Source organism: Melospiza melodia, chromosome 7 (genome assembly GCF_035770615.1).
Source record: "Melospiza melodia melodia isolate bMelMel2 chromosome 7, bMelMel2.pri, whole genome shotgun sequence".
In the NCBI taxonomy this organism is placed as follows: Eukaryota; Metazoa; Chordata; class Aves; order Passeriformes; family Passerellidae; genus Melospiza; species Melospiza melodia.
The window spans coordinates 27,472,459-27,498,654 of NC_086200.1; the positions used below are offsets into that span (position 1 = coordinate 27,472,459).

Sequence of the window (26,196 nt, forward strand, 5' to 3'; positions counted from 1 at the left end):
CGCGCAGCCAATCACGCACCGCTACCCCCCGCCCCCCGTGCGGCACCCCCCCAGCTGATGTCCCGCCTCCCGCGCTCCGCTCAGCCAGTAAACAGCGAGATATTTAAATAGACATCTAAACTGCCCAATAAAAGCCGTTTTCTCGTGCGAGGGCGTGGCACGCGCTGAGGGGCGTGGTCTCTTAGGGGGCGTGACAAACAGAGGGTATATAAGGAGGCAGTGGGGCCGCGGTGCCATTTTGTGTAGCAGCGCCTGGGGAGCGGGGGGCGGAGGCGGCGGAGGGTTTCGGGGTTCGGACCAGAGCGGCCGGATGGTGAAATCCTCCCTGCAACGGATACTCAACAGCCACTGCTTCGCTAGAGAGAAAGAGGGGAATAAAAGCACCATCATGCCCGCTGTGCTGAGCCTCAGTACCGGACAGAGCAGGTGAGGCGCCGCGGCCTCCCTCAGCCTCGCACCGCTGGGCCCTCGCTGCCTCCTTCCTCTTCCTCATCCTCGTTGTCGCCTCCCTGGTGGCCGGAGAGGGGCGGGGAGCGCTGCGTGGCCAGCGGGGGAGGGGCGGCCTGGCCCCGGCCCTGCGGGGAAAGGCGGCACGGGAGGGTGGAAAAAGCACAAAAAAAAAAAGGAAATTTTAAAGCCCCAACGCTGTCCCGGCCCTGGGAGGGACCCCCGAAGGCAACCCCGGATTGGGGGAGGCTCCGGGCAAGGCTTGGGGGTGGGGAAGGAGGGGGGGGGGGTGAGGGGAAAACAATAATTAGGCAAAGATATTGAAGGATTGAAGGCTGTTATCCCCTTATGTAACCGTGGATACTCCGCAAAACGAATCGAGGGTAAGAGTGTTACGAGAGCTGCTGGTTAAAAACTCAACCGAAAGATTAAAACACCCCCCACAGGTGCTGGGAAGAAAGAAAAAACCTGAATTAAGGTGCCTGGTGTGGAGCGGTGGATGCTCAGGACATCGATCTGCCCTTTCCACCTCGTGTGTGGACTGTGGAAAGAATTCTTTAACCGTTTTTATATTTAATTCCGAGCTAAAGATTGTTTTTTTCCTCCCCAAGAGCACGTAAACATCACTAAAATATATTTATGGCTGCAAACCTTCCTTCTGCACCACCTTTTTGGGGTAGAAATGTGAAATTATTGGAGATTGTCACAGCACACCTTTGGAAAAGGTTTTTAAAGGTTTATTTATTAGGGAAATTAAAAATGTGTAGTTCGCAGTCATTCTCATATAAAAATAAATAATGTTGGTATTAAAGAAAAATATCTCTTTCAAAGAGCTTAAAATAATGGGTTGGATACTCATTTAATTAAAATAACGCATTCAGTTAGCGCTGATTTTGTATTTTTAATAAAAGTTTGCAGTTGTTACCCTTGCTCCATATTAAAATATAAACATAATTTACCTTCCAGCACATAATATTTAACATCTCTGCCCTTTCCCAGCCTTTTTAATACGGATTATTCATCACAAGTTTCAAGCTCATTAAAAAAAAAAACCCAACCAAAAAAAAAGAAAAAAAAAATTAAAAAAAAAAAAAACCCAAACCAATCCAAACCCCGCAAGTCGGGTGCAAAATGGTGGATTATTTTGTAGCTGTTTATTCGGATTTGCAAATGGCTGCAGTGGCTGCTGCTGGCACCCGGAGACAGGACGATTGTGAAAATTCCCCCAAGGGCCTCGATTGCTGCATCTGCTGAGATGACGCAACTCAAGAGTGGAGCCTGCGGGTGAAGGATGGTGCAGAGGGAGGGGCCAGCGCTGCTCCGCCACGGGAGGAGTGAAACAGCCTTGAAAAGGATGGGGAGAAACTTAAAAATATCCCTCGCACCTTCAGAAACACAATGTTTTTCTCCTCCTTGTGGGATCGCTCTGAGGAGTTCGGTGGGAGGAGGTTTGGAGGTTTTGCGCAGGTTCAGGTGTGGCCTCAGCTCAAACAGAAGATTCTGGAGGTGGAGATGATTCCTTGGAATTGCCTGGGATCATCTGGTGGGGAATATCCCAGGGGGAAAAGTGATCCCTGCCTTGCTGGGATCAGAACAAGGAGAGCAGAAAGCAGCAAATTCCTGCAGGAATGTTCTTTTTCCTGAGCTCACATCAGGCCTGTCCTGCACAGAAACTCACTCAGCCTGATCCCTGCCTTGCTGGGATCAGAACAAGGAGAGCAGAAAGCAGCAAATTCCTGCAGGAATGTTCTTTTTCCTGAGCTCACATCAGGCCTGTCCTGCACAGAAACTCACTCAGCCTGAGCATTTTTCATTTCCAAGCGAATCTTCACTCAAAACACTGCAGTGGCAGCTCCCTGAGCACTGTCCTGGTGTGGAGCTTCCTTTGTCTTCCCACTTGAATTGGGAGGAGTCCTTTGGCCTAGGTTTGGGTTTTTTAACCCTGTTTAAATCCTGCAGGTGCCAGGGCTCAGTCCAAGCCCGTGTAACCATGTTCCCTTTGCAGTTCCAGGGTTCCCTTCAATTGCTGTAGTAACCTGGGTCCGGGGCCTCGGTGGTGCTCCTGATGTCCCTCACCCACCCCTGAAGATCCCAGGTGGGCGAGGGAATAGTCAGAGGGATCACAATCTTTCAGCTAATTTATTTTATTCGGTGAGTATGAGGTGCAAACAGCTTGATAACATTCAATCCTCCCTCTGAAAACGAGCAGGAAAATGACTCTGCTCCTGTTCCTGCTGCAGGATAATCGGCTGAATGTCACAGAAGAACTAACACCTAACAACAGGACAAGAATTCTCAATGTCCAGTCAAGGCTTACAGATGCCAAACACATCAGTTGGAGAGCAGTGCTGAACAACAACAACCTCTACATTGAAATTCCCAGTGGTGCTCTGCCTGAGGGGAGCAAGGACAGGTGGGTCAGGGAAAACTTGGCTATGGGAGAACACTTTGCTCTTTGTATTTTTAAAGTTTAATTTTGGGTTTTGAGGCTCTTTTGTGAGCCTGGTTTCAGGGCTGCAGGAAGAATCAGTCTGGGATTTCAGGCTGGTTTAGGCACGGAGATTTCCAGGCTGTTTTAAGTCTGTCACTGCAGCTCCTTCAGCTTTTTCTGTGCCACTGAAGAGTCCTGCCCTTGAGTTCTGCCTGGGCTTCAGGGATCTGGTGGTGTGAGGCTCCAACCTGTGCCTCTTCCTTAGGAATTCCTGTGTGGATTGGCTCTCAGGGCCTTGAAACTCTGAAGAAGCACTGCCAGAGCTCAAACACTCAGAGTGGGATTGCTGGGGTGCCTGTGCAGGGCCAGGGCTTGGCCTGGATGGTCCCTGTGGGTCCCTCCATCTCTGGACATTCCCTGGATGATCCCTGTGGGTCCCTCCATCCCAGAACATCCCTGGATGATCCCTGTGGGTTCCTCCCATCCCAGAACATCCCTGGATGATCCCTGTCTGTTCCTCCCATCCCAGGACATTCCCTGGATGATCCCTGTGGGTCTCTCCCATCCCAGGACATCCCTGGAAGATCCCTGTGGGTTCCTCTCATCCCAGGACATTCCCTGGATCATTCCTCTGGGTCTCTCCCCTCCCAGGACATTCCCTGTGGGTCTCTCCCATCCCAGGACATTTCCTGGATGATCCCTGCAGGTCCCTCTATCCCAGGACATTCCCTGTGGGTCTCTCCCATCCCAGGACATCCCTGGATGGTCCCTGTGGGTCTCTCCCATCCCAGAACATCCCTGGATGGTCCCTGTGGGTCTCTCCCATCCCAGAACATCCCTGGAATGATCCCTGTGGTTCCTCCCATCCCAGGACATTCCCTTTGGGTCCCTCCATCCCAGAACATCCCTGGATGATCCCTGTGGGTCCTTCCCATCCCAGGACATTCCCTGGATCATTCCTCTGGGTCTCTCCCCTCCCAGGACATTCCCTGTGGGTCTCTCCCATCCCAGGGCATTCCCTGGATGATCCCTGTGGGTTCCTCCCATCCCAGAACATCCCTGGATGATCCCTGTGGTTCCTCCCATCCCAGGACATTCCCTGTGGGTCTCTCCCATCCCAGAACATCCCTGGATGATCCCTGTGGTTCCTCCCATCTCAGGACATTCCCTGTGGGTCTCTCCCATCCCAGAACATCCCTGGATGATCCCTGTGGGTCCCTCCCATCCCAGGGCATTCCCTGGATGATCCCTGTGGGTCTCTCCCATCCCAGAACATCCCTGGATGATCCCTGTGGGTCCCTCCCATCCCAGAACATCCCAGGACATTCCCTTTGGGTCCCTCCCATCCCAGGACATCCCTGGATGATCCCTCCTATCCCACAACATCCCTGGATGATCCCTGTGGGTCTCTCCCATCCCAGAACATCCCTGGATGATCCCTTTGGGTCCCTCCCATCCCAGGACATCCCTGGATGATCCCTGTGGGTCCCTCCCATCCCAGGGCATTCCCTGGGCACTGAACCCCTGGTGTTTCTCTTGCAGTTTTGCAGTTCTTCTCGAGTTTGCTGAAGAACAACTCCGAGTTGAGCACGTGTTCATCTGTTTCCACAAGAACAGAGATGACAGAGGTGGGTGTTCCCTGCACCTCCAGAGACACAAAATGCCTTCTGGTGGAAATGTAAAGTTTTTTTTTTCATTATCCCATGGGTGAAACATGTCTCCTGCTTTGTTTTCTAGCTGCACTGCTCCGTACTTTCAGCTTTTTGGGCTTTGAGATTGTGAGACCAGGGCATCCCCTTGTCCCCAAGAGACCAGATGCTTGCTTCATGGCCTACACGTTTGAGAGAGACTCAGCAGAAGAAGACTAGATTGCAATGTTTGCCTCTTTAGAGCTTTCTTGTTGTCTATAAAAGATGATTCTGTAGAAATTTTGTCAACATCTTATTCCAGTCTATCTTAACTCTTGTGTGACCCAGCTGCTTTGGTGGTGAGATGTTGAAAATTTCAGATTCCACATCTTTCTCTGGATTTTGTGCGCATGTCGTGGTTGTGCAAAAAAAAAAATAAATGCTCCCTCCAAATTTAGCAGTATATTTCTTGAAGTTTAATATTGTGTTTGTGATACTGAAGTATTTGCTTTAATTCTAAATAAAAATTTATATTTTACTTTTTTTATTGCTGGTTTTAAGCTGTTTAAAGACTTGCACTCTTGAAGAGGTGGCTCTGGAACTGCCCCAACCATTAAAGTTGCAGGTGTGGAAAGGCTTTGCTTGTTCTTTGCTTGACTGGAACTCATGGGTGTGCTCTGACAGAGCTTGGAATAATCCAGAAATCCTGGAAAACTCTAGTTTTAGTGAGTAATTAGCAGATGTGCCTGCTCTGCCAGTGTTTTGTAGGATATTCAGGGTGTGATTTCATTGGGAAGTCTCAAGTGGAACACGATCAGCTCAACCCATGGTTGCTTTAAATACCAAATGTGCAACTTAAATAGCTGGAATTTTATGGTGTTCCTGTAACAGTGCAGCCTTCCCAGTGTGTGCAGGTGACTCCAGGAACTGTGGCTGTGAGCTGGGAAGGTTTGTGGCACTCCTGCAGCTCAGTGGTGTCACCAAGGATTCTTGGGGGGGGTTGAAGGGTGAGGTGGGGGCTGTGCTGGGGCTCCTTGGGATGCTGGAATTAACAAACCTTGAACTGAAGTTACAACAAAGTCTCCAAAGGGGCTGAGCTTTAAACTGTGGTATTTCCATGTTTTCCCATACTTGAAGGTTTGTTTGGAGCTGATCAATCTTTCCTCTATAAAACCTTGGAGCAGGGAATCCTTGCCATGGGTTTATTTCACCAGGTTCTGCTGGGTGTGAGTGAAGTCTCTTGAGTGCTGTGCAATGTCTGAGTGAGGCCCTAAAGTTTCCCCCACAGCCCATCCCTGGGCTTAGCAGTGCTGGGATCCCATGGAATACACTGAAATGTTCCCTGAAACTCCTCGGAGATGCAGCACAGAGTAATTGGGGTGTGTGAGCAGTGATGGTGCAAAGTGGGCTCGTTAAAATTGGCTCTTCCCAGTTCTCTCCTGGCCCTGCAGTTGTGCTGGTCATGGAGGGAGTTTTGGAAGGCCAGTGACAGTGGGAAACTGCCCAAAGCTGGGCTGGGAGACGTTTGGCATGGAGCTCAGGGCAAGGTTCTGCCCCCCGAGGCTGCTGGGCACTGCCCAGGCTGCCCAGGGAATGGTGCCAAGGCTGCCAGAGCTGCAGGAGCTCCCAGGGGTGCTCAGGGTGGGGGTGTTGGGAGCAGGGGCTGCACTGATGATCCCTGAGAGTCCATCCCAGCTCAGAATATTCCAGAATTTCATGGTAGTGGCATGACCAGGGGAGTGTGTCCTTGTTTTTCTCAACAGGCTGGCACAGGGCTGCTCTGGTTATCTGGAAAAATCCCTGTTTTCCTTTGACACATGTGCCATATTCTGCTCTCCACAGGGACAGGAGTGTGGAATGTGCCTGGTCCTGCCTCCATGGGATGTTTTGGGGATTTTGGATGCTCCTGGCAGAAGGGGAGGGGGTCACCCACGCTGCAAACCAGAACTGGGGAGCTGAGCAGGAGCCAGGGGAGCAGGTTTGGCTTTGTCTCCCCGGCATGAGGAGCTGTGCCCTGGCCTTTACTGCCCTCTGGTAGCCACGGCAAATACTGCAGGAGCCACAGGGACAGCAGGGCTGGGCTCTCCCGGGACACCTGCAATGGGATCTGAGCCCCATTTCTGTGCCAAATACTGCAGGAGCCACAGGGCAGCGGGGCTGGGCTCTCCCGGGACACCTGCAATAAGATCTGAGCCCCATTTCTGTGCCAAATACTGCAGGAGCCACAGGGCAGCGGGGCTGGGCTCTCCTGGGACACCTGCAATAAGATCTGAGCCCCATTTCTGTGCCAAATACTGCAGGAGCCACAGGGGCAGCGGGGCTGGGCTCTCCCGGGACACCTGCAATGGGATCTGAGCCCCATTTCTGTGCCAAATACTGCAGGAGACAGAGGGGCAGCAGGGCTGGGCTCTCCCGGGACACCTGCAATGAGATCTGAGCCCCATTTCTGTGCCAAATACTGCAGGACAGAGGGGCAGCAGGGCTGGGCTCTCCTGGGACACCTGCAATGAAATCTGAGCCCCATTTCTGTGCCAGGCTCGATGGGGTCCAGCCTGGGCAGGGAGAGGCTGCACTGGGGGATTTGGGTGCTGCAAACCAACCATGGGACTGAGCTGTTCTCTGCAGGGTCCCAGCTCTGGTTTGGTTTTGTTTTTTGGAGCACAGGGACTCTCTGCAGGGTCTCAGCTCTGGTTTAATTTTGGTTTTTTGGAGCTCAGGGGCTCCTAGGAGGAATCCTCCCCATTCCAGCCATGCCCCAGGCTCTGGTGGCTGCCCTGGGGAGCCACTGCTACATCCATGGGCACAGCAGCTGTGGGAGGCTCTGTCCCACTGCTGTCAGGCGATGGAGTCCCTGAATCATGGAATTGTTTAGGTTGGAAAAGCCTCTCAAGACTGACCATTACCCCATCACCACTAAGCCATGTCCCCAAGTGCCACATCCACACTGAACACTCCCAGGGATGGTGACTCCAGCACTGCCCTGGGCAGCCTGTGCTGATGTCTGAGCACTCTCAGTGAAGGAAATTTTCCTGATACCCAGCCTAGATGGCTGTGAGTGAATCAATAATTGCTGAGGAATAATTAAAGTGACCTTCACCATGCTGGTCCCTCAGCATCTGGATGGATTTGGGGACTGGGTCCAGGTCCCACGTGCTGCCAGGTGTTTCCCAGCAAGGAGCAGATGCCACAGCCCTGCCTTGGTGCCCATGAACTCACCTGGGCTGTTCACCAGAGCCCATTCTGGGTAATCACCCCCATCCAGGGCAGTTTGGCTTTGTGTTTCCCTCTGGATCCATCCCTGGAGTGTGTAATGCTGGCAGAGAAGCACATAAAGGAGCAGTGTTTGAGAGGCTTGGCTCCAAGTTTTATTGAAGCTGTATTTTTCCTTTTAAAATGTCATTTTTATTAGTGACTGCCACAAATTGTCTCTGGGAAGCACAGGCTGAAGGACCTGTTGTTTCTCAGGGTGAGCTGTGATGGGTGGCTTTGAGTGTAATTCAAAACAGCAAAAAGCTGGTGGCTGCAAAAAGGCTCTGAGAGGGTTTTGTTCAAAGTCTGAACCCCATAAACTTTATTTGAGATTCTCAGTCACTAAATTGATGCCTGGGACTCCCATCCAGCTGCCCTTCCTCAGGTGCTCTGATAAACCAGACTTAGAGTATCAAGCAAAAATTGTTTGAAGGTATAAGCCCTGTGGTTTTACACGCTTCATCATCCATGGGTTTGGGTTTGTAGAGCTTTCCCAGTGAAGACCTATTGAGATTTCTCAGGAACTGGTGGATTTCATAGAATCATGGAATGATTTGGGCTGAGAGAACCCTAAAAATAATTTAGTTTCAATTCCCCTGCCATGGGCAGGGACAGGTTTGGCCAGGGACAGGTTTGGCCAGGCCCTTGTGAGCTTTAGGAGGCCTTTGGGTGGGCTCTTCTGGAGGTTGTTTAGGGAGCATAGAGAACCTGGGTGACCTGGTAAAGGGTGTGTTCAGTGACCCCCTGGAAATACTGGCAGCACAGCCACTCCTCCAGGCCAGGGCTGACCCCAGCCCCAGCCGAGTTCTCTGCAAACCTCAGCAGCAGCAGAGCCCTCTTGACCTGCAGCCAGCTCCGGAGCAGCTCCAGGCTCTTCCTGCTCCTGGCAAAGAGCTCCTGGCGTGGTCCCCAGAGCAGCACCTGCAGGATTGCCCTGGCCTGCAGGATGGACACCCTCTGGTGAGGATCCCTGTGCAGCACCAGCGAGGCCAAGCGCTTCAGTCCCGCTGAGTAGATGGACAGTGAGGGGATTTCAGGAAGCCTTTTGTTTCTAAAGTCCAAAATGTTCTCCAGGGAGATGTCCACGTGCAAGATCTGGTAGATCAGCCTGCCCAAGTTCAGCTCAGCTGCTGTTGGAGTGGAAGGTGCATCCAGAGCGTGGCTCCAGTCCAGTTCCTGGCTGCTGGAACAAGGTCTCTGCTTCTCCTGCACCTTGAAGAAGCTGCTGATGAGCAGCCGTGGAAGGGACAGTCCTGGCAGCTCCTTCTGCCTCTGGGGGGGACACGGGCACTGCACCAGCAGCAGGTTCTCAGGGCACAGGTCCCCCTGGACCACGTTCTGCTCCCGGAGGTGCTCCAGCCCCATGCAGAGCTGCAGCAGCAGGAGGCAGCCCAGGCGCTCGTAGTGCCCGGGGCTGCTCCTGTGCAGAGCGTGGGAGCCCTTCACAAACTCTGCCAGGGTCTGCTGGGGAACCTCGGCACAAAGGAGCACCTGCACGAGGGGCTGGGGGGCAGGACGGGCTGGATGCTCTCCGGAAGGGCTCTGTGCTCCAGGGAGTGCTGGCAGCAGCAGCTCCCGGGGGAGGCGGTCGGTGAAGCGGCCGAGCAGGCGCTGGAGGCTGCAGTGGGTGCCCAGGGAGCTCTGCACGGCCAGGCTGGAGCAGCACGGCTTGGGGACCTGCAGGGACACACAGGACAGCGCCAGCTGTGCAAGGACAGCTGTCCTGGGCTTGGGACACCGTGCCAGCTCAGGGCCACCAGCCCTGCTGTGACCCATATGTGGTGCTGCACCCTCTGAACACAGGACTGGGGCATGTGCTGGCCCCTCTGGCTGAGTTGGCAGGACCTGTCCCCCAGCAGGGCCATTTTTGATATGTCCCTTGGCCCCCCCAGGCTGAAGCAGCACGGCTTGGGGACCTGCAGGGACACACAGGACAGCGCCAGCTGTGCAAGGACAGAGCCTTGTCCTGGGCTGGGCAGAAAAAAACAAGTGTAGAAGGTGGGTATGCTGAAATAATGAAGTTAGGGAGGAGTATTCAACCGACCACTTGTATCTGTGAAGAGCAAGGCCTGCTGTGACCCACATGTGGTGCTGGGGTCCCTCTGCGCCCTCTGAACCACCCAGGAATGGAGCCAGATCTGGGACATGAGGGTGCTGCAGCCCCCACATGGGCTGGGCTCTCCTCCTGCTCTCCTGGGCAGCCAGCTCTGCTCCAGCCTCTCCTCTGCACGTGGTGGCCCCTCTGGCTGAGTGAGCAGGACATGTCCCCCAGCAGGGCCATTTTGGATGTGTCCCTTGGCCCCCCCAGGCTGGAGCAGCACAGCTTGGAGACCTGGAGGGATGCACAGGACAGAGCCAGCTGTGCAAGGACAGCTGTCCTGGGCTGGGCCACCCTGCCAGCCCTGCTGTGACCCACACATGCTGCTGGGCTCCCCCTGCACCCTCCGAACCCAGGAATGGAGCCAGAGCTGGGACATGAGGGTGGGCTCTCCTCCTGCTCTCCTGGGCAGCCAGCTCTGCTGCAGCCTCTCCTCTGGCTGAGCTGGCAGGACCTGTCCCCCAGCAGGGCCATTTTGGATGTGTCCCTTGGCCACCCCAGGCTGGAGCAGCAGGGACACACAGGACAGGGCCAGCTGTGCAAGGACAGAGCCTTGTCCTGGGCTGTGACCCACACATGGTCCTGGGACCCCCCTGCACCCTCTGAACCCAGGAATGGAGCCAGAGCTGGGACATGAGGGTGGTGCAGCCCCCAGATGGGCTCTCCTCCTGCTCTCCTGGGCAGCCAGCTCTGCTCCAGCCTCTCTTTTGCACATGCTGGCCCCTCTGGCTGAGTTGGCAGGACAAGTCCCCCAGCAGGGCTGTTTTTGACGTGTCCCTTGTCCCCAGGGGAAGTGTCACCCTCCCCAGCCAGCCCTGCCAGCAGCACAGTGTCATCCAGCAATGCAGAAGTAGCTGCGGGAAGGGGAAGTGGCCCCAGTGTCGTGTTCCGTGGATAAACCAACACTCCTGGATCTCCTGGCTCCCTCTGCACCACCCTCACCCTGATCCCCCCTTACCTTGGCTGCCAGCTGCAGCTGGCTGTGCTGGAAGGTGAAGCCCACCCTGAAGTACCAGGCGTCCCCGCTCTGGCAGCAGGGCTGGGGGTCCAGGACACCGAGGGCTGCCCAGCGCTTGCCCAGCAGCTCTGCCTCCAGCAGCTGCTGCCTCTCCTCGGGCCCCAGCAGCTGCTCCTGCAGCAGAGCCGAGAGCCGGGCCAGGGCGGCCTCCTGGCACCCCAAAACCACCCCAGGGACCCCGGCTGGGCTCTCCAGGAGCTGCCCCAGCTCCCCATCCCCTGTCCCGAATGTCAGCTCCTTCAGCTCCTTCAGGCTGATGGAAGGGGCTTTCTGGGGGCTGCTTGGGGGCAGCGGCTCCACCAGGCTTTGGGATTTGCTCAGGGGCTTCTTGGAGGGTCTGTCCCGCGGGGGAGCCCCCTGTGCTGTGGGGGTGCTGTACAGGATGCTGCCAGCCCGAGGCTCGGGGTCGTCATGGGATGGTGCGGGCGCCGGGAGGGACTCGGCTCGCTGGAGCTGCTTTTTGGGCAGGGGGGGCGGCAGCGGGTCCGGCTGGGCCCGGGGGAGGGGTCTCACAGCGCCCTCCCCACGGCTGGCCTTGCGGGGAACGAGGTGGGCACGCAGCTCGCCTGGGGAGGGACGGACAGAGTGACAGGACAGACGGGACAGAGGAGAGGGGTGGGGTGGGATGGGGTGGGGTGGGATGGGATCAATGGGATGGGATCAATGGGATGGGATGGGATCCATGGGATGTGTTGGGGTGAGATGGGATGGGATGGGGTGGGGTGGGATGGGATGGGATCAATGGGATTGGATCCATGGGATGGGATGGGATTGATGGGATGGGATGGGGTGGATGGGATCAATGGGATGGGATCCATGGGACAGGATCCATGGGATGGGATGGGATTGATGGGATGGGATGGGGTGGATGGGATCAATGGGATGGGATCCATGGGACAGGATCCATGGGATGGGATGGGATTGATGGGATGGGATGGGGTGGATGGGATCAATGGGATGGGATCCATGGGACGGGATCAATGGGATGGGATGGGATTGATGGGATGGGGTGGGATGGGGTAGGGCAGGTGGGATGGGAGTACAGCACGTTGTTTTTTGCCCCCTGCATATTTCCAGCCCCAAAGCCACACCAGAACCAGCCAGAGGGGAGACACAGGGGGCAGGACAGGGCCAGCAGCGCCACTGCCCGAGGTGACACCGCAGCACGCAGGGGCACGGCAGGGTCAGGGGGTCACTCACCCACGTTGCTGTAGATGAGGGCCGAGCTGGGGCGGTGAGGGGGGCACCCCCCCGGCGTGTCCGGCATGGGGGTGGCGGCTCCGGGGGCAGCCGGGTCCGGGCTGGCACTGCAGAGCACAGAGCTGGCCCTGCACGGGCCGGGACAGCGTCACCCCCGGCTCCCGCTGCCCTGGGGCCGGCCCAGGGGAGGAACACGCTAAAAAGGGGAAGCAGCGGCCTGGGGAGCCTTGGCGGGGCGGTTTTGGGGATAAACACGGGGAGTTTGGTGGCCCAGTGACCCCAGTTGTCACGCTGGGAAATCCTGGGCGTGGGAGATGCCCCAGGGGCTCCACACGCATGGGACACACCCAGGTGTGCCCAGGGCCTGATGTGGCACCGGTGGTCCCTGCAGGTGACCCCAGGGAGGGCACAGCACTGGTAGAGGTGTGGGACAAGAGCAGGAAAGGCCTTTGAGACCCCCCAGCCAAGCCTGGGGGGCAGGACAGGGGTCTGGGCATGGGGAGGGGGCCCGAAGGAAGAGGGCACTGGGATGGAGCCGCTGGTTTCACTTCCCTGTCCCGGCGCTGAGCTCTGACTGCTGCCACCAGCGATACCGAAACCACGCTGGCTTTGTCTAAACCTCCCCGTTCTGCTGGAATACCCAAAGCTCAGCTCTGGCCGAACAACCCCAGCTGGTGCCCCCAACTCCCCAGTGCCCCCCAGGCCCCACAAAACACTGGGTTGGGACAGCAGCCGTGCTGAGAGCAGCTCCTTCCCCTTTGCAGACCCTGGGTACCTGTGAGGTGTCCTTGGGGGCAGGGAGGTCCCGCGGGGCTCCAGCTGCACATCCCGGAGCCGCAGCAGCTCCCGGTGCCCATCCCAGCCCCTCCTGGTGCTGCCCATGGCGCTCGGGGCTCGCCCTGTGCTGCCTCCCGGCCCGGCAGGATGTGCTTTCAAAACCTGTGCTGGGCTCGGCTCAAGGAAGCTGGGCTTGGCTCAGCTGGGCTTGGTTCAGCTGGGCTTGGCTCAGCAGGGCTTAGCTCAGTCGGGTTTGGCTCAGCTGGGTTTGGTTCAGCTGGGTTTGGTTCAGCTGGGTTTGGTTCAGCTGGGTTTGGCCTCACTTCCCCACAGCCCCCGGAGCCCCCTGGCACTGCCCTGGTGTCACAGACATCTTTTATGAAAAATCCTTTCCTTAGGTTTTTTTGTCCTGAGAAGCTGAGAGGCCTCAGGAACAAAATGTAAACAATGGTTATCTGCTGCTGTGGAATGCAACAGGTGCATCTGGGATTGGTCTCATGTGGTTGTTTCTAATTAATGGCCAACCACAGCCAGCTGGCTTGGATTCTCTGTCCAGCACACAAACTTTGTTATCATTCTTTTTCTATTCTTAGCTAGCCTTCTGATGAAACCTTTTCTTCTATTCTTTCAGTATAGTTTTAATATAATATATATCATAAAATAAGAAATCAAGCCTTCTGAAACACGGAGTCAGGTCCTCATCTCTTCCCTCATCCTCAGACCCCTGTGAGCACGGTCACACCCCGGCCATGTCACTGTGTCACCGTCAGTGCCACCTGTGGGTTTGTGTCCCTCCAGCTGCTCCTGCTTCCTGGATGGCTCCAGGGATGCCTTGAAGGGTGGCAGCTGCTCTGAGGAGGGGATTGCCCCCCAAACCCCCCTCAAGTCACATAATTAATTCCCCCTACATAATTAAAACCCCCTTCCTCTGGGTTATTACTCTGGAGGGGGTTGGCGGGTTGGCAAGGAGGAATATTTTCATTTTCTTCCATGGACTGTGGTTGTGGGTTCAGTTCCTGAACCCACAGGTCAGAGTTGGAGCTGATGATCCTTGTGCTTCTCTTCCAACTCAGAATATTCTTTGATCTGTGATCTTTTTGCTGGGATTTCCTGCAGCCATTGCATGAGAGGAGCCCAACCCTTGGGAAAAAACCCTTTTTTTGTTTGTTTGTTTGGGTTTTTTTGTTGCTGTTTTGGTTTTTTGGTTTTTTTTTGGGGTTTTTTTGGGGGGTTTTTTTTGTGTCCCAGAGCTTTACAGATGCTCAAAGTGCACCAAGTGACCCAACTCAGCTGGAGAAAATCCTCCCATTGGTGTCTGTCCCCTCTAGGAAAAAGTAATTTTTTAAACACTCTAAAGCCCAAACATTTCAATATTTCCTCCCTGTGGGAAGGGAGCTGTAGGGATTTCTCCTGGGGGCAGCAGGGTTGGGATGAGCAGCCTTTGGGAAATGTGGATTTCCATGAGGAAAACAGAAAATTCCACTTTTTTGAGCCCAAGAACAGCAGGGTCCAGGCACCTCTGCAGGGATTTGGGGGCTGGGGTAGGACTGGGGGTGCTGGGAGCCTGCAGCCACCCCTGTGAGGAGCCCACAGCTCCCTCCCTTGTATTTATTTCTGTATTTCCCAGGGTTGTTGCTGTTGGCTGGGGCTGTTTCTGAGTGCTGAGGCCGTGTGTGAGCACTGATAAAAAACCCTGTGGGGCTGAGTCACGCTTGGATCCAACTCAGGGAGGAGGAGCAGGGCTCTGGGAGGGGACAATCTGCACCGTCCACCCCACTTTGCACCAGCAACCCAGACTGGTTTGGGTTGGAAGGGACCTCAGAGCCCACCCAGTGCCACCCCTGCCATGGCAGGGACACCTCCCACTGTCCCAGGCTGCTCCCAGCCCTGCCCAGCCTGGCCTTGGGCACTGCCAGGGATCCAGGGGCAGCCCCAGCTGCTCTGGGCACCCTGTGCCAGGGCCTGCCCACCCTGCCAGTGTTAGAAGCATCACTGTTTTTCCCTAATGAATAAAATTACCTTTAAGAAGTACTAAAAAATGGTAGGAATAAAATGACAGAATTCCTGCCATCCTGTGACCCTGCCAAGCTAGAGAGGAATGGCCAGGAAAGAGGGGCAGCCAGGAATTGCCTTTTAGCTGTGAAATTCCTCATTTGTCTTACTCCAACCAAGTTTTTGCCAAGTTTAAAAGCCACCCAAGCCTTTAACAAGGATGCTTGTTTCCTGTTGCCAACCTCTGCAGGACTGTGCAAAATTCTGATTTAGTGAAGCATCCATGAATCCTTTGGTGAGTTCTGCTGCCTGTTCCAGGTGGATAAATCAGCTGCAGGACATGGCACTGGTGGCACTGATGGCACTGATGGCACTGAGGGCACTGACAGCATTTGCAAATTATGGTGCAGGAGCTGCTGAGCCCTTTTCCCCCTGGACTTTGGGACTGATGCAGGGAAGCTTTTCTTAGCTCCAGCCTTTTTGCTTTGTAAGGAAATTGATTTCTCTTCCCAGTGGGAGATAGGATCTTTAATCGCAGCTGCTGGAAAATGGCATTTTTCTAATTGTCTTTATTCTTTTTGCTGGTTTTTTTTTTTGCCATGACATCGTTCAGCAGCCCGAGGGTGCTGCGGGGATGCTCCGAGCTCAGCTCAGGGCTGATCCCTGGGGCACTGAACCCACCCGGGGGCTCTCTCAGCATCTCCATCCTGCACCATCCCCCCAAAAGGAGCAGGGGGTTCAGTCCTGCCTCCCACACCCTCGGGCACAGGCAGGAGCTGTAACCTCAACCCTTCACCTCCCCGTGCCACGAAACGTGAAGCAGGAAATGAGAGAAAAACCCCAATTTCCTCCTTCGTCTCACGGCAGATCTCCCTTGTGGGGCCTGCAGCCTCACGGTTAATTTGGCAACCAGAATTACCTCCCTCGTGTGATGGGGAGGGAATGGGAGCCCCCCCGGACCCCAGGGAATTTTTTGGGGCTGGAATTCCGAGCTGGAGTGACCCAGGGCTCGTTTCTCCAGCAGATGGAGGCATTGCTTTGCTGCCACATTTCTCTTCAGCGAGAAAAGCAAGGCACAGTTCTTCCCAAGGATTTCTGAGACTCACATTCTTTGAACCTCAGAGAAAGGGAGAACACAATTCTTATCACTTGCTGTGCCTGTGTTGTGCCCAAGTGGAATACAATATTGTCCTAGGGTGATATTACGATGCTTGTATCAGTTCTGTTTATGCTGGATATCATGTTCTGTGCCTTCTAGACTGGCTCTGAAGAGTGAAAGTTTTGTTTTGTTTGGTTATCAGCTCCTCCCCCATGGCTGGCAGGACAGACAGATGGGGCAGTACATGGTGCTGCTTTTGCTTTTTGCTTTGCTCTTGCTTGTTTCTGCTTTGCTCCTGCTTTTTGCTTTTCTCATTAGTTAGTTTAGCTAAGCAGTCTGAATTTTCCCTGGAATGTTTTTCCTTTCCCTTTTTTGGAATCACTCAAACCTGCTCCAGACTGGGACCTGGGAAACACCAAGAGTTTGCACCTTGTGGCTGCAGCAGCTGCAGCAGCACAGGAGGGACTGAGAACAGAGCGACCACCCCCCACAAGAGACTTTCTGAATTTGTCATCTTTTTCAGAGCGGTGAAAGAGTGGTGTCATCTGGTATTGTTCATTCTGTGTGCTGGGGGTGTTGTGCCTATTAAATAAAAAGGTTCTTTCCACTTCTCTCCAAGTAATCCTTCCCAAACCAGCTGGGGTAAAGAGCCGTGTGGGTTTGCTTTCTGGAGGGGCCCCTTTTTTGGGAGAAAAGGGAATTTTTCTCCCAAATTTGCCCTAAACCAGGACAAATATAGAGATTGTTTATCCAAAGTGAAGATGTTTTGTTTCCTTGGCCTATCAGGCCCAACTCTGTGTGTGTGTTGGGACTGTGAGCTAAGAGTCACGAGATTCTGGGCAGTGTAAACAGTTGTGTGCACAGTGAGTGCTTGGCAGATTGAGTTTAGATAAAATGTATATAGTACAGTTGTTCCAGACTGCAAGGCAAGATGTGTTCTATTACCATCTGTATGGCAGTTGGCTTCTGCTAATAGGGCTGTTTTCTTTATCTCTTCCACAATCACTCCTCCCTCAGGAGAGGACACCTGCTGATAACAGCCATTGAATGTCTCTGCATGACTGATAGGAACTACAGCATCCCATTGGGAGATATAAGCCCAGAGGGAGGAGCCAAGCATTCCTGCCTGGATATAATCTAGAGATTCTGGAACACCAGCGCGGCTTCTGCACTGGATTCCCCAGAGGAACAGCAGCTGCCTCTTCTTCCACTGGAGCTTCAGAGGAAGAGACTGCACCTTTCTACAGGATCCCTGCTCCAGCAGAACCACCCCTGACACTGCAGGAGGGCTGAGCCACAATTCCAATGGGACTGCTGCCAACAGCCTGACCCACAGGGTGTCAGGTTGGGTTCTGACTCTGTCAGTGTTGTTCCAGTGTACTGCATTGTTTATTTTATTTTTTTTTATTTTCTTGCCTATTAAAGAACTGTTATTTCCTGCTCCCATAATTTTTGTTGCCTGAGAGCCCCTTAATTTAAAATTTATAGCAATTCAGAGGGAGGAGGTTCATTTTCTCCATTTCAGGGGAGGCTCCTGCCTTCCTTAGCAGACACCTGTCTTTCCAAACCAAGACAATAATATAATAAAGTAATTAATTAATCCTCTGATATCCACAGAATCCCCCAAAACTCCATTTTGTTGGAGTCACCTTTGATTTACAATATTCCTTTGCTCCCAGTGCCAGCCCAGGCTCTGCTGGCAGAGCTGGGGCTGGCAGGGGACAGGGCGGGCACTGAGCCTGGCAAAGGGACACGGTGGGGGTTTGGGGAGGGGCAGTGCCCCCTTTGAGGGGGACACAAGGACACGTGGCCCCTCAAACATAAAACTGGCGCAAACATAACACTACCCCAAGGCAGATGCAGCTCACAGGATGTGGCCTCTCCAAAGGGTAACAGGTTAAAATAAAATGAACAGGTTAAAATGATGTTTTTACCCCGAAAATCAGTGGATGGGATGGTTTAAAATATCTGTATTTCAGTGTGGATGTGCTCCTGTTCAGAATTTCCAAGCAAAATGGTGTTAATATATAGAGAGACCAAGAAAATCTGCTTTTTTTGTAGTTCCTGCAGGTGGAATGGATGATCTGGTCCATGGAAACACCCAGTTGGGGTCTGATCTTTCCAGGCAGCACTTGGGACTTTCTGCAATCTCTTGGAACACCTGGATGCTCCATGGCACCATTTCCATAACTTCTTTTCCAGCTTCTCTTTCTCTTTGGGCAAGGGGACCCTGGACTGGCTGAGCCCGTGGTGGGGACAGCGGTGGCAGCTGTGCCAAGGGCAGGGGTGGCCTTGGGGGGGCCAGGCTGTGCCCTGGGGATCAGGGGATAGGGAGGCACTGGGATGGTCACTCTGTGGAGGAGAAACCACATCCCCCTCCCCACGGGCTCCTGCCCACTGCAGTGCCCCCCCATGCCTCAGTTTCCCCTGGCACGTGTCTGATTTTCCAGCCCCATCCAAGGGATTTGGCTCCCTGTGTGCACTCTGGGGTGGATGTGTCTCCTTTTAACCCCCTCAAATCCCAATTTTCCTGCCAACAGGACTCAAGGTGCTGTCTTTGCACCCTCCACTTTTGGCACATCCTCCTAAACACTGCATTAATAATTAATAATCGATTAATAGCAGCAGCAGTCTGTTAGCACACGTGCATTAATCATTTATTGGTTATTAGTATGGACTTTGGTATCCTCTGGGAGGTGGTTTCACGTTGTTTATGTGGGGTTTGTGGGACTGATGGTGGGGATGGACTCAGGGGCTGCAAATCCCAGCAGAGCCCTGGGAAGGGGGAAAGTCTGCTGGAATTCCAGTGGCTTCCCAGCTTGCAGCAGGTCTGGAGAGCTCAGAGCTGTGAATTCTGGTGCTCCTGCCCTTTCCAGCTCCTGCTCAGGCTCTGCCCACTGATTTTGCCTTTTCTTATTGAGACACATGAGGGGGAGAAAAACCTAAATGAGCCACAAAAGTCGCTTTTTCCCGTTTTTTTTTTTTTTTTTTTTTTTGTTTTGTTTTGCTCACAAATACATCTGACATGCTCATTACATAGAAAACTGTGCCAGGTCTGCACTGCCCTTTGCTCCCACTGTGAGGGTCCATGCCTGACCCCCTCCCTGCCCTCCCACCCCTCTCCCCAAGGATAAAAAAAACCCCAGACACCAAACAGGACCCTGGGAGGACACGGCATGCATGGCTGGGGGCGAGGGGCACCGGGCATGAGGGGCCACGGGGACAGACAGACCCATGGCAGGGAGGGATGGACATGGATGGATGGATATGGATGGATAGATGGATGGATGGATGGATGGATGGATGGATGATGGATGGATGGATGGATGGATGGATGGATGATGGATGGATGGATGGATGGATGGATGGATGGATGGATGGATGGATGATGGATGGATGGATGAGGGATGGATGGATGGATGGATGGATGGATGGATGGATGAGGGATGGATGGATGGATGGATGATGGATGGATGGGGGAACCCTGTCAGCAGAACAGGGCTGGGGGGATGTTCTGAGCAGCCACTTGTGCCCCACAAAGCTCCCAACCCCTCAGATGCTCCGGTGCCCATCAGGGAATGCACAGCTGCTCCCTCCAGCTCCCAGCCTGACCATCACTGGCTGGAGAAGGGATATCCAGGTGGGGAATATCCCTGCAGGAATGGAGACAAAGGTGGGACCTGCAGCAACCCCCAGGGTGCACATGGGAGGAGGAAGAGGAGGAGGAAGCAATGAACTCCCTGGATCCTCCAGGTTACACCCAGGCTCTTCCATTCCAGCTTCATTCCTTCTCCCTCACACAAAAATTCACGTCCTGAGGCAGAGCCAGGGCACGGCCTTGGAAGGGGTGGGATGGGAAGGCAGGAACCACCCCTGTGGCAGCAGGAGCAGCCCCAGGAACGTTGCCCCGTGGTCCTTAGTGTCGGAGGGTACAGGATCTGGGATGGAGGTGTCAGCTAGGATGTTCTCCTGGACTGCTTCTTCCCAGCATTTCTCTCCTCTTCTTTCCTGGGCCGTAGGGCCTGCCTGCACAGGATGAGCCAGGTCCTGCTCTCCTGCAGATTTTGACTTTGCAATTCCAAAAAAATGAACCCAAAAGTGCCTTTTGAACCCATAGGAATCCCAACCTCCCATTGGGTGTATGCAGAGATGGGGGGGCCTTGCATCACCCTGGGGTTGCTTTTCCTTATTTTAATGATCTTGGCCTCATTTTGCCTTTTTTTTCCCCTTTTTTTTTTCTTGATGACACCTCTTTAGAGCCTGGCCCTGGAGGGTTATTATTGCTTGTGCAGAAGTGTCCCCGGGCACCCACATTGGCAGATGCTGGATCTTAAATCCATGGAGGAAAAGCTCTCAAGGCACATCTGTGCCCGGGAGGGGGGGGTCTGTCTTTGCCAAGGGGCTGGGGGACCCCTGAGCTTGGCACAATCTCCCCAGTCCCGCATCGCCCCGGAAGACATTTCTCTTGGAAATTAATTAAAAAAAAAATCAGACCAAAACCCCCACCAACAACAAGAAAAGAACCACAAACAACTACCAGGAAAGTTTTTTGAAGAGTCCCTTACAAAAAAAGGAAAAGGGTGGGGGGAAAACAGGAAGCATTTTTCTCCCAGGCCCAAACACTGCTGATCTTTTGGCTCAAGAAATGCATAGTTGGTAGCAAAAACCTCGCTACATCAGGAGCCCCTGGGACAGCCCCTGAGCTCTGAGGGCTCTCCACAGGGCTGGGACATTGGGGTCATCCCTCCCCGACCCTGAGGTCCCCACGGTTCTGACCCTGCTGGCTTGTGGCACCTCTGTCTCCAGCCATGTCCCAGCACAGCAAGGTCACTCTGCCAGCTCTGGGACACGGCCGGTGCTCCCACAGCCCTCCCAGCCCTCCCAGCCTGGGGCTGGGATGCAGAAAATGGTTCTCCTCTGGGAGAGGCTCAGATCATCTTCATGTTGAACTTCCTGGCCCCTCCCTGGCCGGTGGTGGTGGTGGGACCATCCACCTTGCGGAAGGAATATTCCACGGAGAAGTTGTTCTTGTGCTGCCCCCGTCCGCGGCTCCAGACGAAGAGCAGGAGGAAGCAGAAGAGCACCACGCCCAGGAAGGTGATGCAGCCCATGGCCGTGGAGACCAGGATGGTCTTGAGGTCCAAGGTGAACTTCAAGAAGACCTGGGTGTTGTTGTGGAAGGTGTCGTTGAAGTCGCTGAGGTACAAAGTCCGGTTGGCGAGGTGGGCGCCGTCAGCCGGGCGCCCCTTGACCGTCAGCGTGGCGAAGTAGGTGTCATTGCCACCTGCGTTGCTGGCGATGCAGATGTAGGTGCCACTGTCCTGCACCTGGGCAAAACGGATCTCCAGGGTGCCCCCGGGCAGCACCGTGGCCCGGCCCGTGCTGCGGGTGGTGATCATGCGGTGCTGGGGGGACACCCAGGCGATGGAGGGGTCAGGCTCGCCGTCGGCGCGGCACAGGAAGGACACGGACTGTCCCTCCCGCGCCGTCACGTGCTGCAGCTTCCGATCCCGGATCTTGGGCTTCTGGCAGGTGAAGTACTCGAAGAGCACCGAGTCCGGGAAGTCGCGCAGGGCGTTGCCCTGGATTTCGGGCGGTGAGGAGCACATGGGCTGCTGCCCGTCGAAGTTGAGCGTCTTGCGGCGCTGCAGGATCCAGAGGAGCCGGCAGTCGCAGGCCAGGGGGTTCCTGTCCACCCGCAGCGTCTCCAGCGTGTTGACCGAGTGGAAGGTGCTCTCCTCCAGCGTGGACAGGAAGTTGCTGGAGAGGTTGAGCAGCCGGATCTGTCTCAGGCCGGAGAAAGCCTGCGGCTCCACGGACACCAGGAGAGCGCCCACGATGTGGAGCTCCTGGAGCCGGATGAGGTCTTTGAAGGAGCCCTTCAGCACAGTGCTAATGGGGTTGTAGGACAGGTTAAGGTACCGCAGGTACACCAAGTTCCTCAAGGCAGCGGCGGGCACGGCTGTGATGTTGGTGTAGGTGATGGAGAGCGAGGTGAGGTTCAGGCCCTGGAAGCTGGTGGGGGACACCTCCTCCAGCAGTGGCCAGTTGTCAATCTCCAGCTGCAGGAGGTTGTAGAGCTTCTTGAAGTTCTGGTCCTCCAGTGCAGAGATGCTGAGGTGCCGGAGCCGCAGCACCTCCAGATTCTGGAGGTAGGACAGCGACTCGGCCGAGATGGAGGTCAGGTTGCACTTCTCAATGGTCAGCTGCTCCAGGCCCAGCAGCCCCGAGAAGGCGCGCTGGGAGATGTACACCAGGTCATTGTCACCCACCTCCAGGCTCTTCAGGTTGCGCAGGTCCTGGAACATGTAGTCCAGCAGGATGACCAGCTTGTTCTCGCTGATGTCCAGCAGGGTCAAGTTGGTCAGCTTGGTGAAGACCCCTGGGGGGATGAGCTTGAGCTGGTTCCCCCGCAGCCGCAGCGTCTGCAGGTTGAACAGGTTGCTGAAGGCGCCGGGCTCCACATTGGAGATGATGTTCTCGCTGAAATCCAGCTCCTCCAGCAGCGGGTAGGGCGCCAGGTCGCCGGGGTTGAGGCAGCGGATGCGGTTCTTGTTGAGCTCCAGCACGCGGGTCTCGCTGGGGATGCCCTCGGGGATGGCGGTGAGGCGGCGGCGGTGGCACAGCACCGAGCGCAGCTGCGGCGCGCACTCGCAGCGCGCGGGGCACGCGCCCGCCCGCGGGGACAGCAGCAGCAGGGCCAGCAGCGGGAGCCACCATCTCATGGTGTGGGGCATGGTCTAGGGGCTCACTGCCGCGCTGCCATGTGCCTGCGACAGAGAGAGAGAGCAGAGTCAGCGGGGACAAGGTCATACCCTGTGACTGTGCTCATAGGGGTTCTTGGATGAGGGAAGAGACGAGGATCTGACTCCATGTTTCAGAAGGCTTGATTTATTATTTTATGATATATATTACATTAAAACTGTACTAAAAGAATAGAAGAAAAGGTTTCATCAGAAGGCTAGCTAAGAATAGAATAGCAAGGAATGACAACAAAGGTTTGTGGCTCGGCTCTCTGTTCCGAGCCAGCTGGGCTGTGATTGGCCATGAATTACGAACATCCAACACGGGCCAATCACAGATGCACTTGTTGCATTCCACAGCAGCAGATAATCATTGTTTACATTTTGTTCCTGAGGCCTCTCAGCTTCTCAGGAGGAAAAATCCTAAGGAAAGGATTTTTCATAAAAGATGTCTGTGACAGTACCCTATTGGAATAATTACCAACACTGCAGACAGGACGGGCCTGAGCTTGTCTGGCCCTTGGTGCCTGTCGGAACTCAGTGCATCCCCCCAGGTGTCCAGAGTTGCCGAGGACCCCGCCGGGGGGGCTTGGAGACCCTGGCACGCAGCCCAGAGCACCTGTGGGTTTGATTTTGACCCCTGGGATGTTCCAATTCTCTCTGCTGACACAGCTGTCATGCCCCATTCCCTCTGGAGACACAGCTGAGATGTCCCATTCTCTCTGGTGACAGAGGAAAGATGCCTCATTCGCTCTGGTGACACAGCTGGGATGCCCCATTCCCTCTGCTCCTGGTGTGAGGTCTCATTCAGTGGCACAAATTATCCGAGGCCCCCCAGCTTGGAGGAGTCCTGTAGGACAGGGGATGCTCAATGCCACATGTAGAGCCCAGTCCCCTGTCCCCATCCCCGTCCCCGCCCCATCCCTGTCCCCGTCCCCGCCCCATCCCCATCCCGGTCCCACCCTCTTGGATCTCTTGGATCCCAGATTAAGGCGGCCCCAGGCTCAATCTTTGCCGAGCAGGGATTAACACCGACCCCGCGGTGCCGTGCCCCGCCTGCCCTCCTTTCCTTTCCTTTCCTTTCCAGGGATTAGCATTTGGCTGCCGCTTTCCCTTTTCTTTGCTTCCCCTTTCCCTCTCCCCGTCTCCATCCGTGCCCCAAATCTGCCTGGAAACACCGCGGCAAACTCCTTTCCTTAATGAAGCACGGTCATTAACCTAATTAAGCGGCAGAGTTGCTCGGTTGGGTGTTTTCGAACCTTGCATGAGAATATTGGGGGTGCCAAGAGCAGAGCCAGCCCCTGGGGAGGTGCAGGGAGTGGGGCACTGACCCCTCCGGCATGGGGGGCTTTGTGCCATCATCCCACAGCACTGGGACAAACTGGGGGGTGGTCCCTGAGGGTTCCAGCCCTTCTGGCCCCCAGGGAGCCCCTCTCACATTCCCTTCTGTCCCTCCCAAAGCTGTCTGTGGGAGCCCAGCAGGATGTGGGGCGAGGCAAGGGGACAATGTGACATCTGTGGCTGCTCAAGGCCACCCCACCTCAGTGCCACTGCAGGTCCTCAGGGCCCAAAAGGTCCCCAAAAGGCCCATTTTGAGGTGGCTGCTGCTTGGCTCAGAGGGGGACAGAAGCAGAGTGATGGGGACCCCAGATCCCCCAGAGAGGTGACACTGATGGAGCAGGGACATCAGGAGCTGACCCAGCCCAGCATCTCCTGCTTCTCACACCCTCTGTGCTGGTAAAGGACACCCAAGGCTGGTGTCACCCTCCCTCCTGTCCCCAAGGGCTGGTGGCACTTGGGACAGCCTCAGGGGGCTGTTACTGCCTCCCTGTGCTCAGGTTTTAGGGAAGGATGACATCTCCATGGGTAATTTCCTGATCCCATTACCTCAGACGAGCAATCCCTGAGATTAAACCCATTGCCCAGTGCAATTTTGGAAGGATGGGAGATGATCTTTAAGGAGAGTTTGGACAATGCTCTGAGGGATGCTCAGGGTGGGGTTGTTGGGGTGTCTGTTCAGGGCCAAGGGTTGGATTTGATGGTCCTTGTGGGTTCCTTCCCCTCAGGATATTCCAGGGTTCTGCGATCTTTTACAGACATGGGGATGTGGCACTGAGGGACAATGGTGTCCTTGGCAGTGCTGGGCTTGCACTTGACCTTTGAGGGATTTCCAACTTCACCAATTCTATTCTGATTCTGTGACACCTTTTTCTTTTATTTTGTGTGAGTGTCTTAATTTTCCCACATTTCCCTTTTTCTTCCAACAAATCAAACCGAGAGGGAAGTGTCACCATTTCACACAACCACAGGATTGTGGATGCAGCTGGGGGACGGGGGATGGGACCACCAACTCCACCACTGCCCCTGCCCCTTTCTCCAGCACTGCTCAGCTTCACTCCTTGCCCCAAACCCCTTTTGGGGAGTGGAGGTCCCCAAATGCCATGTGGACACTGGAGCTGCCTGGCAGCACTTTGTGAAGGCTCTGCCTGGCTGGTGGCCCCAGGAATAAGTTCTGTGGTTACATAAATGAATTCATGGCACTTACAGGAGAAGGAGCCTCAGATAGGCTCTGCCTGGCTGGTGGCCCCAGGAATAAGTTCTGTGGTTACATAAATGAATTCATGGCACTTACAGGAGAAGGAGCCTCAGAGCTTTCATTTCCTTCTGCAGGTTCTTTCTCTTTCTTACCACTATATTGTCCCATAAAGGAGCCATCCTCATTGAACTGACCATTTACACCTTCTCCATAGTCAACTAAACTATCACCCTGAGCTGCCTCTGGGGTGAGTTGGGGGAAGCTCCCCTTGGTCCCCCTGGTTCTGGAGGCCCCACTCGTACTCTGCCCTGGGGCTGCATGGGAAGGATGCCCCAAGCACGACCTGCAAACCCACAGGACAAACCTCTCCCCATTTATTGTGATGCTTATCCATCCTATTCAGTCTCTACATTAAATAAATGTGCCCTGGAGCCCCTTTAATGTGTCTCCCTGCCAGCCCCGGGGGGGATCCAGCCCTTCCCCTCCCTGCCTGAGGCTCTGCCCTGTGTTCATTATGGATGAGCCTGGAGTAACCCAACTCCACTTTTGCTTCCTACTCCGGCCACCTGATCCTCTAAGCAAAGCTCCAGCCGCACTGGAGTTGTTTTCCCTGGCAGATGGAGAGTGGGAGCCACAGCCCTGGGCTCAGCTTCCCTGTCCTCAGCCAGAGCATCAGCCAAGCCTACCCTGGGCTCAGCTTCCCTGTCCTCAGCCAGAGCATCAGGCAAGCCTACCCTGGGATCACCTTCCCTGTCCATCAGCCATTCCTGCTGCCCCCCAACTCTGGGCTCACCTTCCCTCTCCTGACCCAGAGCATCACCCAGCCCTGCTGCTCCTCAGATCTCGGCTCACCTTTCCCCTCCAGAGCCAGAGCATCAGCCCTGCTTCCCCCCAGCCCTGGACTCACCTTCCCTATCCAGAACCAGGCTCTGCTGCCCCCCAACCCTGGGCTCAGCTTCCCTCTCCTGAGCCAGAGCA

General features: G+C 55.0%; 3 protein-coding genes across 4 annotated transcripts in view; 1 reads left to right on the plus strand and 2 right to left on the minus strand.

The window, feature by feature from the left end:
* The first annotated feature begins 246 nt into the window (after positions 1–246).
* On the plus strand, positions 247–5,044 carry OAZ1 (ornithine decarboxylase antizyme 1). The gene is given in 6 exon segments (XM_063160872.1): positions 247–426; positions 2,453–2,510; positions 2,512–2,598; positions 2,688–2,860; positions 4,421–4,506; positions 4,616–5,044. Coding segments are annotated over 6 exon segments (651 nt in total). The 5' UTR covers positions 247–310; the 3' UTR covers positions 4,747–5,044.
* A 2,802-nt stretch (positions 5,045–7,846) lies between these two features.
* On the minus strand, positions 7,847–12,138 carry PEAK3 (PEAK family member 3). Its single transcript, XM_063161317.1, has 3 exons — positions 12,072–12,138; positions 10,812–11,437; positions 7,847–9,432 (listed from the first exon to the last, which is right to left on the minus strand). The coding sequence occupies exons 1-3, from the start codon at positions 12,136–12,138 to the stop codon at positions 8,446–8,448; spliced, it is 1,680 nt and encodes a 559-aa protein (XP_063017387.1). The 3' UTR covers positions 7,847–8,445.
* Positions 12,139–18,589: 6,451 nt separating this feature from the next.
* LINGO3 (leucine rich repeat and Ig domain containing 3) overlaps positions 18,590–26,196 on the minus strand; it is a 33,392-nt gene continuing 25,785 nt past the window's right edge. For both annotated transcript variants that reach the window (XM_063160873.1, XM_063160874.1), the window contains exon 3: positions 18,590–22,709. In XM_063160873.1, the coding sequence (XP_063016943.1) occupies positions 20,868–22,676 (1,809 nt within the window). In that variant the 5' untranslated portion in view covers positions 22,677–22,709 and the 3' untranslated portion in view covers positions 18,590–20,867. The remainder of the gene's footprint in view (positions 22,710–26,196) is intronic.

Coding starts and splice junctions, on each gene's coding strand:
- PEAK3 (XM_063161317.1), bottom strand. CDS start 12,138: ATGCCGGACACGCCGGGGGGGTGCCCCCCTCACCGCCCCAGCTCGGCC. Junction 11,438..12,071: donor CCTCATCTACAGCAACGTGG/GTGAGTGACCCC, acceptor GTCCCTCCCCAG/GCGAGCTGCGTGCCCACCTC. Junction 9,433..10,811: donor AGCTGCAGCTGGCAGCCAAG/GTAAGGGGGGAT, acceptor GTGTCCCTGCAG/GTCCCCAAGCCGTGCTGCTC.